Raw genomic sequence first — 14,034 nt, forward strand, 5'->3', positions numbered from 1 at the left:
AAATAAATAAATGAATTAATTAATTAATTAATTAAAAAGTGAAAAGCCTTAGGCAAATCTTATTTCTCCATGTGGAAAGAGCTACAAATCAGTGTTTACAATTAAAATTATAGATAGGTTCTATGGCACTCTAAAAAAATTGTAATACGTATAAACATTGGCAATAGCCATAGCAGGAATACATCTAAATAATGTCTAAATCTTTAGGCCCACATATAGTCATAAAAATTGGAAAATACAAAAAGCCATCCATGAACACTATTGAAGTGTTAATGACAACTTGGTTGTTTGGGTGCTGTTCAAACCGCTGTTAGTGGAGCAGTCTGATGTATGTAAAACCCTCTAGTGCTGGTTTCCACGTACAAAATGTGCTTAAAAGTTAATGAGTTTCCAAAAAACATAGTTTAAAATATTATAAAGATTTTCATTACACACATATGATACAAAAACATTTTCCTTTAATCAAGACTTTGCCATAGTAGTGTGTTCAATTGGGAAACAATGAAAATGTTTGGTAAGAATCCAGTAAATTTTTTCTATTTATTATTCAAATCATATAATTTTTGTTCAAAATCTGTACATATTCTCGTGACGCTTTCCATACTGGATCTTGATTTAGAATTGAATCATCAGTAGATACTAAAGGATTTCTACAGGATCCTCATTCAAATTTGGTAGCATCTGAAAAGGAAAAGAAAGAATTATCTTCTTTCTCCAAAATAATTTTCACTACAACTGATTAAAAAAAAAGAAGAAGAAAAGAAAAGAAAAGAAAAAGAAAAGAAAAGACAAAGAAAAAAACAAAGTTGTGGCCTTTATGAGGGTTAAGAAAAATGAAAAATACCTACGTACAACTGCAATATGAAACCCAAGGTTAGTATTAAATATATTTTGCTCAGGGTTGCACACTGAACTAATTGCTATTGTGGATAAATGTCAGAGTTTCTGGTTTCTTCATTACAAGGTGAAATTACAAGATGAGGACACAGTCCACCCTGAACAATCATAAACTATAAACGGAAAAATCAAACAGGCATTTCCAAACAGAGCCAAGTATACAGATGTAAGTGACAGGTATAAAACACAGCACTACTGGAACATATGGAAGGGACATCCCAGTTTTGTGTCAATATTGTCTGTTCTTTGGTGAAGGTGATATGTCAGCTGATACCTGAAGGACAAGGAAAAAGTATGCTAGGTAGAGGGAAGAAGCACATACAAAGAGCTAGAAGTGAGGAAGAACACTTGTGCAATTATGGGTAGTTTAGTTTGACAAGGTGCTAGAGCAAAGCAGCAGAGTAGGGCAAAGAGTGAGAGACAAGGCTGAATGATCTGGCAAGAAGCAAACTGATTTGGGTGTTTTCATTCCATGCTAAGGAACTTGAAGTTTTACCCAAGGGCAAAAGCAATGACAAAATCAATGAGTGATGATTGAAACCCATTACCTGTCAATGACAGCTATATGACCTCTAATTACTTAACCAAGCATTACTAAGACGACTTTGGCATTTTGGGTCTTCTATCACTAGCAGAAACAACAATTTGATAAAGCACACCTTTTCTGAGACTTGTGCAGGTTGACAGTTCCATAGGGATGGCACCAGTGAAGGAAGATTGTCGCCAGAAATAATAACAGATATATAGACTTAGGGAGATTGAAAAAACTTCTTTAACGTTAATTTATTTTTGAGAGAGAGGCAAACCACAAGTGGGCAGGGGCACAGAGAGAGGGAGACACAGAATCTGAAGCAGGCTCCAGGCTCCGAGCTTTCAGCACAGAGCCCTCTGTGGGGCCTGAACCCACCTGAGCTGAAATCAGTCGCCCAACCGACTGAACCACCTGCTTGCCCCTAGACTTGTGGGAGATTTTAAAAGAGCTATGACACATGAGGACTAAATGAGGAAGAAGTGTGTTCTTCATTATGCTCATGCTTTTACATTTTTTATTAGATATGTACAAAAAATTGTGAATGTAGTATCTATTATCCAAACAATGGAAAGGGATGCCATTTACTATTTATAGTTTGTTTCAGAAATCAATGATATCTAACCATACATTTTGGCAACATACCTTCTTCTAGTGCTCTGGTTATTCTTTCCTCCAACTCCTGCCGCATCTGAAATAAGCCAAATATTATTTAGAATGTGTAAGGTAAACAAAAGACATGGTAGGGATTATATATAGCTTAGGACATGTGGTCTTGAAATAATACTTGTAGAGATTAAACCAAAGTTAGGGATTGCTTAAACAGAAAAACTATCACATGAATAAAAGAAATTCCTACCTATTTTATTTTAGTTTTAGATAACGGAGAACAGATACATACATACACGCACACACACACACACACACACGTATATATGTATACATATATATACATATATACGTGTGTGTGTATACGTATATATAATATGTGTATGTTATATATATAATATATTTAGTGTATTATATTAATATATAATATGTGTACATTATATATATATATATTATGCTATTTATGTGAGTCTGATAAAAAGCACAATTAATATTGATCTATTGAACATGTATAATCTCTGAAACGTGATGTTGGATCTTACTGGGACAAAAAAGTTTAAACAAGAATCATATTGTATACTGAATTATTACCTGGAAATGATTAGAAATACTGCCATTTATGAAAGTTTAATCAGTTTTTTACCTTAATAAATTGTTCCTTAAAGTGGGCTTTCCATTTTTTCACTTGTAGAAAAACAAAATTTGAAGGAATGCTTTTTGCTGTTAATTTTTCCGGACTGACTCTTAAATACATATAAAATGAAGAGAGTGGGACTGTCTTACTGTCATGTGGAAATTCTACTGGCAAAAAATTGAGTAAAAATGTTTTGCCATCTGTATTATGACTAAAACACTTATTTCCTTTCATATCCACACAAAGATTTCAGAAAATCTCTTTGAAGAAAGGAAAAATAGGGGGTTCCAACAGTTTCCAAACTTAGCTTCTGATTTATAACTTTCTCCATTAGCGATAAGGAAAACAATATACAATTTTCAATTGTAACTTTGTTTCCTTTCTCCAAATTAGGACCAAGTTTTGAAACACTTGACTTATTAAAGTTATGGTTATCCACTTATGAAATGTGTATGAATATTTCCAACTACAGGTGACCCATGAATAACGCAGGGGTGGGGTACAGTCAAAAACCTGTATATAATTTTTCATCCCCCCAAAACTTAATTACTAATAGTCTACTCTTGACCGTAAGCCTTACCGGTAAAATAAACAGTCGATTCATACATGTTTTGTACAGTAGAATAAGCTAGGGCAAAAAATGACATTGAGAAAAATGGAAGGAAGAGGAAATACACTTAGAGTACTGTAGAGTATCTAAAAATAATCCATGTGTAAGTAAAGTAGACCCACACAGTTCAAAACCATGTTGGTCAAAGGTCAACTGTATATTACAACTGTTCCTGTCTAGAATGTACTTATTTAGATCTTTCTTAGACAAGGTAGCCTCTCCCTGAATGCCCCAAACGAGCTCCAAAGTAGTGTACAGGACAGAATCAACACTGTGGTGATAAGGATTCCAATGTCTTTACAAATTTAGGTGTGAGGACAAATGTTTTGGCTGACATGCTTCCCAATATTTTCAGAGACTGTTTTCCCTAATACCTTTTTTTAATTGAAGTATAGTTGGCATACAATGTTACACTAGTTTTTCAGTAGACAAATTCAGATTGGACAATGGGATACACTATGCTATGCTTGCTACCGTACATGTAGTTACCCTCTGTCACCATACAACATTAATACAATATTATTGACGACATTCCATATGCTGTATTCTTCATTCCTGTGACTTATTTACTTTACAACTGGAATTTGTACCTCTTACTCCCCTTCATCTATTTTGCCCATACCTCTCTACCCACCGCACCTCTAGCAACCACCAATTTGTCCTCTGTAGTTATGATTCTGTTTGTTCACTTGTTTTGTTTTTTTTATATTCCACATGTAAGTGAAATCAGATGGTATTTATTTGTCTTTCTGCGATTTATTTCACCTCGCATAATACCCTCTACGTCTATCAATGTTGTCACAAATGGCAAGATCTCATTCTTTTTGATAGCTGAGCTATATTTCATTGTATACATATTACACATTGTCTTTATCCGTTCATCTCTCCATGGACACTTAGTTTGCTTCCCTATTTTGGTTATCGCAAACAATATTTCCATAAACATAGGGATGCATACAGCTTTTCAAATTAGTGTTTTCATTTTCTTTGGGTAAATACGCAGCAGTGGAATTAATGAATATCTATTTTTGAGTTTTTGAGGAACCATAACACTTTTTTGACAATAGCATTATATTCAGGCCTTATAAAATGAATGGGACAACATGACTATACCAGACTTATAAAACTAATTACTCAATACCAGATGATGGGGGAAGGCTGTATTCAAACAATTTTATATTACCATTAATAAATACGATATAAGATCTAAACCACGTTTTTTATATGACATGACTTAAGGAGCTACCAAGGTAATGTTGCATCTTTTCCCCAAAAGCTCTTTTCCTAAATATTTACCTCTGTGACCTTTATGTTTATATCTAGGTAAAAACTGTGTTTCGATAGTGAAAATAGCTTTCAAGTCCATGAATAAGAACACATGTGTACTTTTGTGTATACCTTTCCATTGATCAGAAATATAAGAGGGTGAGAAAATTATACACAGAATAACTATATATCAGCAAATTTTAATTCAAAGAACATTTTTAAAGGATTTTTAATTAGAAGGATTTTCCCATTAACTGTTAACATACAAATATGGCCCATAGAAATCTAAGGTTCGGTTGGGGACACTGCAGGATTGAGGGACAAGGAAGTCACAGCCGTAGTCTCCATCTCTCCTTTAGTTAGACAGCTCTACTTCTCTCTGTTTTACACAATACAGTTTAATGCAAAAAAAAACAAAACAAAACTACGTTCTATTGTTTGAAAAAAAAATTATTTTGAAGATATAAATGTCACTAATTTAGTCAAAATCCCGAATTTTGCGTAATAGACAAAAAGGGCTCAGAGAGAGTGTACCTTGCCTGAGATCATGAAACCAACTAGATGCAGACCAGGAATACACTTGTGGTCTTACCAAGCCTACAGTTCTATGCCAGTTACTTCCTCATAGTCAGGAAAAATACGTGTATTTTAAGTATAATTCAGAGAAAATGAATACATAAAACTTTGCCATGTGGCTCAGTAATGCTTAGGTATGAGGCACACAATAGTAGCCCTCTAAATTACAAATTTTAAAGTCATGAATGAAAATAAAGGAACAGAAATTATGTTAACTCCTTTTAGTAGCCGTCAATTTTTAAGCACAACTTTTTTAATTTTTTTTAAATTTTTTTTAATGTTTATTTATTTTTGAGACAGAGGGAGAGCATGAACGGGGGAGGGTCAGAGAGAGGGAGACACAGAATCTGAAACAGGCTCCAGGCTCTGAGCTGTCAGCACCGAGCCCGATGCAGGGCTCAAACTCACGGACCGCAAGATCATGACCTGAGCCAAAGTCGGCCGTTTAACCGACTGAGGCACCCAGGCACCCCAAGCACAACTTTTTTAAACCACAGGACAGAGAACTTGAAAGAGAAGATCTTTAGGTGAAGCAAGCAAGCTGAAACTGAGGAAATTCTTCCTGAAAGCATTATTTATTCCTTCCAAAGAAAATTTGTTTTATCAAAATCAATCAACAAATGAGTGAACCCATGGTGTGGTTATTTATAGCAAAATTTAAAACCCAACACAGATTTCTCTTTCCCTTCTAGCATGCTTCTGTCTAACCTCTCATCATTCGTTGTATGTACAAAAGACACAATTCACTTTATTTATAATTTAAATCCAGTCGGAAATTATAGGTGAACCTTCACTTCTCACATGTGGACTTATCTCTGTCTCCCTCCCGAGGGGAAGGGAGACTTACCTAACAGGTGAATTTGGGAGAAGGAGCTAAGCAATGCTTCTGTGTTTCTGGATCTCCTCTTTGAAAAGATGTGCCTGCCCACAGTAACATGAATTTGGGTCTGCTCTCAGCTCTGTGGTAAGCACCCAGCCCCCGGGGTGGGGGTCAAGCATTTGTTTCCTCAATTTACAACTGTGTGGGGAAGTGCCCAATTTGGCAGGAATCCCAAAGTGGCTAACATAACCTAAATCATATCCTCCAGTTTGTTAGTGTTTATTAGTAATAAAGCTACTAAGTTTCTCTCCAACTCCCTGTCTCCTGTGTTCTGAATTTAGAAAGAGAAGAGCAGGGTTACTTGCTGCCTACCCAGTGTCACCTGTCACAGCTCCACCGAGAAAAATGACTAGACAGCACTTACAGAAACATTCTCTTCTTCCTTGACTTCATAATTAATGTACATTGTTCAAAAGCATCGCTCACTCGAAAGAGAGAAAAAGTTGAAAGGAACCATTTTAGGAACAAACATAGAAAGCCAGACAAACTGAGGACACAGAGGAGTACATTCCAAATGAAAGAACATGACAAAACCTAAGAAAAAAAACTAAGTGAAACAGAGATAAGTAATGTACTTCATAAAGAGTTCAAGGTAACGGTCATAAAGATGCTCAGTGAACTCGGGAGAAGAAAGAATGGATCCAGTGATAACATCAGAAGGAGATACAAAATATAAAAAAGAACCAATCAGAGCTGAAGGATACAATAACAGAAATGACAAATACACTAGAGGGAATCAACAGCAGATAAGAAGATGCAGAAGAACAGATCAACAATTTGCAAGACAGGGTAGTAGAAATCATTCAAGTCAAAAAACAAAAAGAAAAAAGAATTTTAAAAATGAGGCTAGGTTAAGGGACTTGTGCGACAACATTCAGTGTAATAATACTTGCATTCAAGGGGTTCCAGAAAAAGAAAAGACAAAGGGGCAAAGAACTCATTTGAAGAAATAAAAGCTTCATTTTAAAAATTCAAATATTTGCTTGATTTAGCTATTTGTAAAATGCTCTACAATCACTCATCAAGATATTTTATAAAAATGGAAACAAAGGTGGTATAAGTCAAAAAAAAAAGGAAAAAGAAAAAAGTGACATAAATAAGAAAGCAATTAAAGATGTATTCTCATGTAAGAAAATAGCACCACTTTTAACTTAAAAGAGAAATTAACCTTTTTAGTGTTACAAGTTGATTTAATTCATAAAAAGGACTTACCATGGATTCTTTTTTTTTCTTTTTTTTTAGAGTAGCCTCCATGCTTAGCATAGAGCCCAATGCAGGACTTGAACTCATGACCCTGAGATCAAAACCTGAGCTGAGATCAAGAGTTAGACGCTGAACTGACTGAGCCACCCAGGCACCCTCATGGATTCTTTTAAATAGTAAACATTCATATGTCGTTAAGGGTTTGGAGGATGATCATTCACTGACATACAGGGGCGGACAGACTGGATTATAGCAAAACTTTCAAATGTTAATGAACCACTGCCAACTGAAAATAAGTCTAAGCATCTAAGTGTCCCCGTGGTTACCAGGCAATAGCATTTACTTTCTAAAATCAAATTTAAATGAAAGCTTTTCAAGAAATTTAAAATGGGTAAGTTTAGTTATATTTACTGAATACAGTTAATGCTAGGTGTCTCTTGTGGCACACCTGGGTGGCTCAGTTGTTTTTAGTGTCCAAATCTTGATTTTGACTCAGGTCATGATCTCATGGTTTTGAGACTGAGCCCCACATTCGGCTCTGTGCTGAGCATGAAACCTGCTTGGGATTCTCTTTCTCCCTCTCCTTTTGCCCCTCCCCGGCATGCACTCACTCATTCTCTCACTAAAACAAAATAAAAATAAGTATCTCTTAGAAATGAGAGATCAAGGGACTAATATATATATATATAATATATTAATATATTAATATTATATAATTAATATTATATATTAATGTTAATATTAAATATTATATATTATATTATAATATATTATATTTTATTATATTAAAATTATATTAATATTATATGAATATAATATTATTTATATTATATATATATATATATAAAATTTACCTCAGTTCTTTCTTAGCACATATAATGCTGACTTTTATCTCGTATGTGCTAGTTACTTAAACAACTCAGAATTTCGCCAAATTAAAAGCAACATCAGATATCTGAAACCTAAACTAAACAGATAATATAACTAACCTTCCACAAGGAAGCCTCCCTGTCGTCATATGACGGCCGTGGGTTTAAGGTAGGAATCACTAAGTTTCCTCTTGGAGTAAGGTTTCCATTGAGCACTAAATTATTTTCAAAATGTCCACAATAAGGTGGTTCCAGGCCTGGGCTCATAGTAAGGGTCCTGAGTAAAGTTTGGTGCTGCTGTCTCTCCACAAGAAAATTTGTATTGCTCTCTGACAGTCTCTCCTTAGCCCTGTGAAGATTAAAAAACACAAATACATTTTCTTTTTCCCTAAATCATTCCTAAATGACATACTTTTTTTTTTAGGTTTCCATAATAGTAAATAGCATTTGCCATTGAACAGTGTTTTAACACTGAACATGTGACGGAGCACACCTAGTATCTAAAATTATACTTTTAAAATTGTTCTAAAGAAATACTTATGTTTCCAGGGGGATTCCTAACTAACAATTCAAATTAGGGAAGGGACAGAAGTGGCTATCAGTGAGGTACATGGGTTAACAAATAATACTTGCTGTCTTCTGGAATGGCTGTACTGACAGGATCCTTTAGGATGCCATTATATATACATACTTATATTTAGTAAACCTGTTTACAGATGTAAAACTAAACCATCCCTCAAAGACGTTTTCAAGCGTTTGCTTTCACCACTCTTGTACATTTCACTTATTATCTCAAAGAAACTGAGCATTTGACACTGAGGAATCATTGAGACCAACAATCTCTAGGGGAGATAGTAGATGACAGACGTGTGATCAGAAAGAACTAAAACAGCTACAGAGGCAATTAGCTCATAACAGTTACCAAGGCACTGGAGGCAGAATCTGCCCTTTCTGTCTTCAGTCTTCCACATGCCTCCCTCCCACCATGGTGCTCTTTTAGCCACTTTGGGAATTATACTACCCTTCAGCCCTGTGTGAGTCTTTCTGTATTTCACCTGGATGCCTTTATGTAAAGTAGAAAAAAGCATAAAGGATAGTTTTTCTCAAGGCCCACTCTAGTAATCATACCAAAGGTCACAATCAAGAGAATAAATGTACCAAGCTGCCAGGATGAGTAGTAGTAGTACTTGACCTTTTCGGTTAAAGATGTAATCTTCCAAAAAGAAACTCACCGACATTTCTATTTAGGGTAATTCTGACAAGCAATTTTATAATAATACGCTTCTAAATGAGAAAGTTTCAAACAATGCACTTAAAGACTAGCAGATCTGATCAATGGAAAATATACGGGGGGGGTGCGGGGGTGGGGTGGGGGGAAGAGGTCCTGTAAAACCGAAAAAAAAGAGGAGGGATGCAAACTGTCCTGGACTAACATTTCAAAGGTAAGTTCACTTAGAAACCTCATTTTCCAAAATAACACGATCTAGTTGGTTTTCACTTCCTACTCATCTCATGATCTTGGCTCCACAGAAATTATGCTTTAGAGGCAAATTAATGAGCTAAATTTCTTGTCTATGATTCTGTTTTGACTTACCTGTTCAGCTTATTTCTCAAGGACTTTATAAGTTTTAATTCTTCTAGGTAGAGTTGCCTGTAGGTTTCCAACTCTGTTTTAGTAGAATCTTGAGAAGTCTTCATTGTAGAGACCTGAGATTCCAGATCTTTAATTCTAAGTTCCATTTGATTTCTCATTGAAGCATGGTCATTTTCTCTTAACTGGTCCAAGTTTTGTCGAGCTGCTGCTTGTGCCTAATGAAAAAAAAATTAACACGATAGTTTCAAAATAGGTATAATCTGAATAATTAATTATACCTGTTTCCTTTAGTTCTGAGTCAATGTTTCAGAGAGAAATTTTAAATGAAAAAAAGCTCAAGTGTACAATATCTATCATCAATGTCAACTGAATTAAACATGATTTATAAAATTAAAGTTCAAACATTCCTGTATTAGTATTCACGCAATCTGATAATTCAAATAATAGAATCAATGAGAAAATTTTAAAGGTCAACAATAAACTTAAGCATAATCCAAGTACAGTGCAATTTTGAAATCATAATTTTTCTTTTCCTCTTCATAGTGAGACTAGTTGTTTAAATCATCATTTTTTCTTATCCTCTCGATTTAGTAGGAATAATGATGAAAACTGAAATCTTTAAAGGGTGGAACAAATGCCTCCAGAAATCTACAAACTACCATAAAGCAAGTAGAGGAAACCCCTACAATACATCTATCCAAAATGTAATTTCCAGTAAAATGAGTTAAAGCACATTACAGATCAATCAATTAACCTGTAAAAACAGGTTGACTTCGTGTAATTTTTCTACTATGTCCAGTCGTGCTCTTTCTTCAATCTCCTGTTTATACTGCTCCACTTGACTGCGTTGTACCATATTCATTTCCATAAATTGTTTCAATTTTACTACTTCTTGCTGTAACTTCTTGTTGTTGCTCTCTAGTTTTTCACATTCTTCTTTGAAAGCTCTCATTGATAATGACTCTTGAAGAACTTGATTTTTTGCATCCAGGTGTAGATATTTTGAAGATGTAGTTTCCAGTTCTGTTGTAAGGACATCAGCCTGCATGAATAAAACACTATAGTTTGGAAGGGAATGAAAAGAGTCTAACTCAAAACTACTATGAACATTTTTTTTTCAGATTTTAAGTAATCTCTACACCCAGTGTGAGGCTCACAATCTCAAGATCAAGAGTAACTGAGCCAGCCAGGCACTCAAATTTTTAAATAAACTCATTTGCAATAAAATGTTACCTGTCTTAGAATGTGGAACCTTAAACAAGTCAGAAAATCAAGAGACACGTTAAAGACATCAGGTGTTACTGAAATAGATCTTTGCTATCATTCTCTTTAGTACACATTTGCACTTGATTCTATACTTTTATTTTTTCTATGATTTTTTCATATCTTTCTTTCATAAAATAAGTCCCCTCTTAGGAGAAAGTCTCTTAGCCCTTCCCCCATCTTAACACTCCATAACTTTTAAAGAAGTTTTAGCAATATCGTATTGACTTATGTATGCCCAAGTCAAAAAATACGTCCCAAGATAAGACTCTGGAAATAAGACTCTAATTCATGAATCTACAAGTAAGGCTTCTAATGCCACGGCCTGTTTCTGAACTGCAAATGTTTTATGCTAATTTGAACTGCATTCCCAGGAGAAATGGTTCTCTGGGATGTGTTAAGAAATCACATCTCCCAGTATAAAACTTTAATTGCATGATCCACATACTTTTTTGAGGCTAAAAAAAAATTTAATTCAATACTGTTATCTTGTAATCCTTTGTTACTTTCTAGAAAATAAGAGATCATACTAAACAGAAACAACCACAACAACAAAACTGGCTGGAGTTTCAGTGATGCTGAGTTGGGAACGACTTCCATCCATTCTATATGATTGGTAAGACAAGGTGAGTGGATGTGGTGGTTTTATAAATTCGTTGATACTTCTGTGAAAATCCCTGCCCTTAAATATATGCTGGCTTCAGTAACTGGTTTCTAGTGAACAGAATATGCAGAACTGCTGTGATTTTTAAGGCCAGCTTAGAAAATGTGATACAGCTCCCATCTGACTTTCTTTCTCTAGGGAAGCTCACCCTTAGAACGCAGCCACCACGTGGTGAGGAATCCCAGGCTACCTAGTGAGTCTTCATGCAGATACTCCAGCTGAGACTAGCCAACGTCCTAGCCAAAGGCCAGCCTCAACAGCCAAACACGTGCATGAACAAGCCTTTAGATGATTCTAGTCTCCAGCTTCCAGTTATGCCAGCTGATGCCAAAAGAAGAAGAAATGAGTTGCCCTACTCTGCTGTGCCTAAAGATTGGTGAACAAGATAAATGCTGTTTTGAACTTCCAGGTGTTGAGGTAGCCTATAATGCAGCAGTAAATTGCTACCACAGATACTGATACTAAAAATGGTGTGCTGCTATTCAAAAAAACCTAAAACTAAACTTCCTTTGAACCAGGAGGTAGGTGGAACCTGGAAAGATGTAGAAAAGCGTAAGAATGAGACCCAAAAAGGGCCTCCACAAGACTCTTAGTGGAAACCTGATGGCCTGTGAAGAGGCTGACAGCAAGGGTTTCTAAGCAAGTGAAGAAAATGACACTGGAGGAAAGGGAAGTCATGCTACAAAATACCTGAAAGTAAAACGGATAGGAAAGAGAAACTAAAGAAAGACTATGCAACTGAAAGGAACCAGGACTTACTGGGTTCAAGTATCTGTTTCTCATTTACAGCCTCTCTACATGTTGAACTGTCAAATAATGCTAAAATAAAGAAATGGCTTTTGGGTTAAGAGAAACTCCAGGGTGCTACCAGGAAAACAGAAAGATTTAAGGTATGCCTCCAATTTCTTTAAGGATCTTAAGAGTATAAGATTTTTTTTTTAAGTGGGTTCCATACCCGACATGGGGCTTAAACTCAGCACCCAGAGATCAAGTGTCACATGCTCTACCAACTGAGCCAGACAGGAGCCCCAAGAGTAGACGAATTTTAAAGGCATTGTCCTATAAGAGCTTCACAGGAAACCTGAAGCGAAAAGCTTATCTCAAAAGGACTTGGGAGGGTCGCTTTGCTAAAACACGGCATGAAATCCAGTAATATTTACAGAAAACTAAAAAAGGTAAGAGATTTATAGTAGCAAACATACTATTTGCTACCTTGGACTAAAAGAGACCAAATAGTGCAAAATGAAAAGAGGCCTTTGGGTCTTACAAGTCCCACAGGGAGGAAGCAGGATGAAAAAACAGCTGCAAATACAGGTCATTCCTTATGAAAAGGAAGGAACCAAGAGCTCAAAGAGTAAAGAAAGGGAAGAGACATGAAGAAAGTATTCCCGTGGTTAGGACTAAGTCCTATCTTAAGAACTGACAACATGCATCAGGCTATATTTCAAAACTCTTGTGGACTAGGGTGCTTCCCATCTTCTTTTTCTGAGTGGGTGAGTCCTCAGCAGTTGACTAGAATGTTGCATTTGTGAGTGGTAAATCACTGTCTCTTTCATTCTCAAGTCCTCACATTGAGAACCCTTGCACTGAAGAGGCTATATTTGAGATACCATAACCCAGGCAGCTTATCCCCACTGCACCCGATTAAGATAGTAAGATCTTGGACTCAAGCCCTGAACCTGATGCCATGATAACTGAGACTTGCAGGAGGTATTGGAGGGGGAGGGGAGTGAATGTATTTTTCAGGTGGGAGGAATACAAACATTTGTGGCCAGTGGGTAAAGTATACTGCTTTTTAAAGGTGTCCATAGGTTTTAAATATTAATTCCACTAAAAAAAAAAGACCATGGAACAACCTTAGTGACTTGCTCCTAATGAACAGAATATGTGACTATGATCCTGTGTGTATTCCAAGTCTAGGTGACAAAACGCGATTCTGCCTTGCTCTGTATCTCAGGCTGCTAACTTGGAATCTAGCTCCCCGTCTAGTGAGGAAGCCTAGGCCACAAAGAGAGTCTAGGTGTGTCAGTTTAAGTGTTTCTGCTGCCTCCTGAACTGAAGTCCCAGACAACAGCCAGCACCAACCACCAGACGTTAGTGAACAAATCTTCAAATGGATCCAACCCCAAACCTTTCAGTTGCCCCACCTGAAGCTGAGCGGGGCAGAGACTAGCTGTCCTGGCCACACTTTTCCTAACAGATTTGTGAACAAAAGAAATCTAACCTTTGGGGAGTGTGTTAAGAAAAAAACAAAAATGATAAATTGAAATGTGGATTAAAAAAAAGAGATAAGATACATAAACTTGTATAGGAGAAATTGGTCTCCATTAAAGTAGGATGTAATAAATGTTAAGATTAATTTATTAACAACCAATGGTGCTAATGAGAAGAAGCAGATAACTAGAAGCAAGATCTAAGAAGTTTTTCTCTCAGTTTTTCC

At 35.9% G+C, this 14,034-nt stretch overlaps 1 protein-coding gene across 2 annotated transcripts in view; it reads right to left on the reverse strand.

Annotated features, from left to right (window-relative positions):
* Positions 1-438: 438 nt before the first annotated feature.
* LOC125156392 (ankyrin repeat domain-containing protein 26-like) overlaps positions 439-14,034 on the reverse strand; it is a 109,921-nt gene continuing 96,325 nt past the window's right edge. Inside the window, exons 40-44 of one of the 2 annotated variants that reach the window (XM_047842401.1) lie at positions 10,422-10,709; positions 9,668-9,882; positions 8,194-8,422; positions 2,072-2,117; positions 439-681 (exon numbers count right to left, since the gene is read on the reverse strand). In XM_047842401.1, coding sequence (XP_047698357.1) covers positions 662-681; positions 2,072-2,117; positions 8,194-8,422; positions 9,668-9,882; positions 10,422-10,709 — 798 coding nt within the window. In that variant the 3' untranslated portion in view covers positions 439-661. The remainder of the gene's footprint in view (positions 682-2,071; positions 2,118-8,193; positions 8,423-9,667; positions 9,883-10,421; positions 10,710-14,034) is intronic. The other variant, XM_047842402.1, reaches the window with a different exon arrangement.

This window comes from Prionailurus viverrinus, chromosome F2 (genome assembly GCF_022837055.1).
Source record: "Prionailurus viverrinus isolate Anna chromosome F2, UM_Priviv_1.0, whole genome shotgun sequence".
Classification (NCBI taxonomy): Eukaryota; Metazoa; Chordata; class Mammalia; order Carnivora; family Felidae; genus Prionailurus; species Prionailurus viverrinus.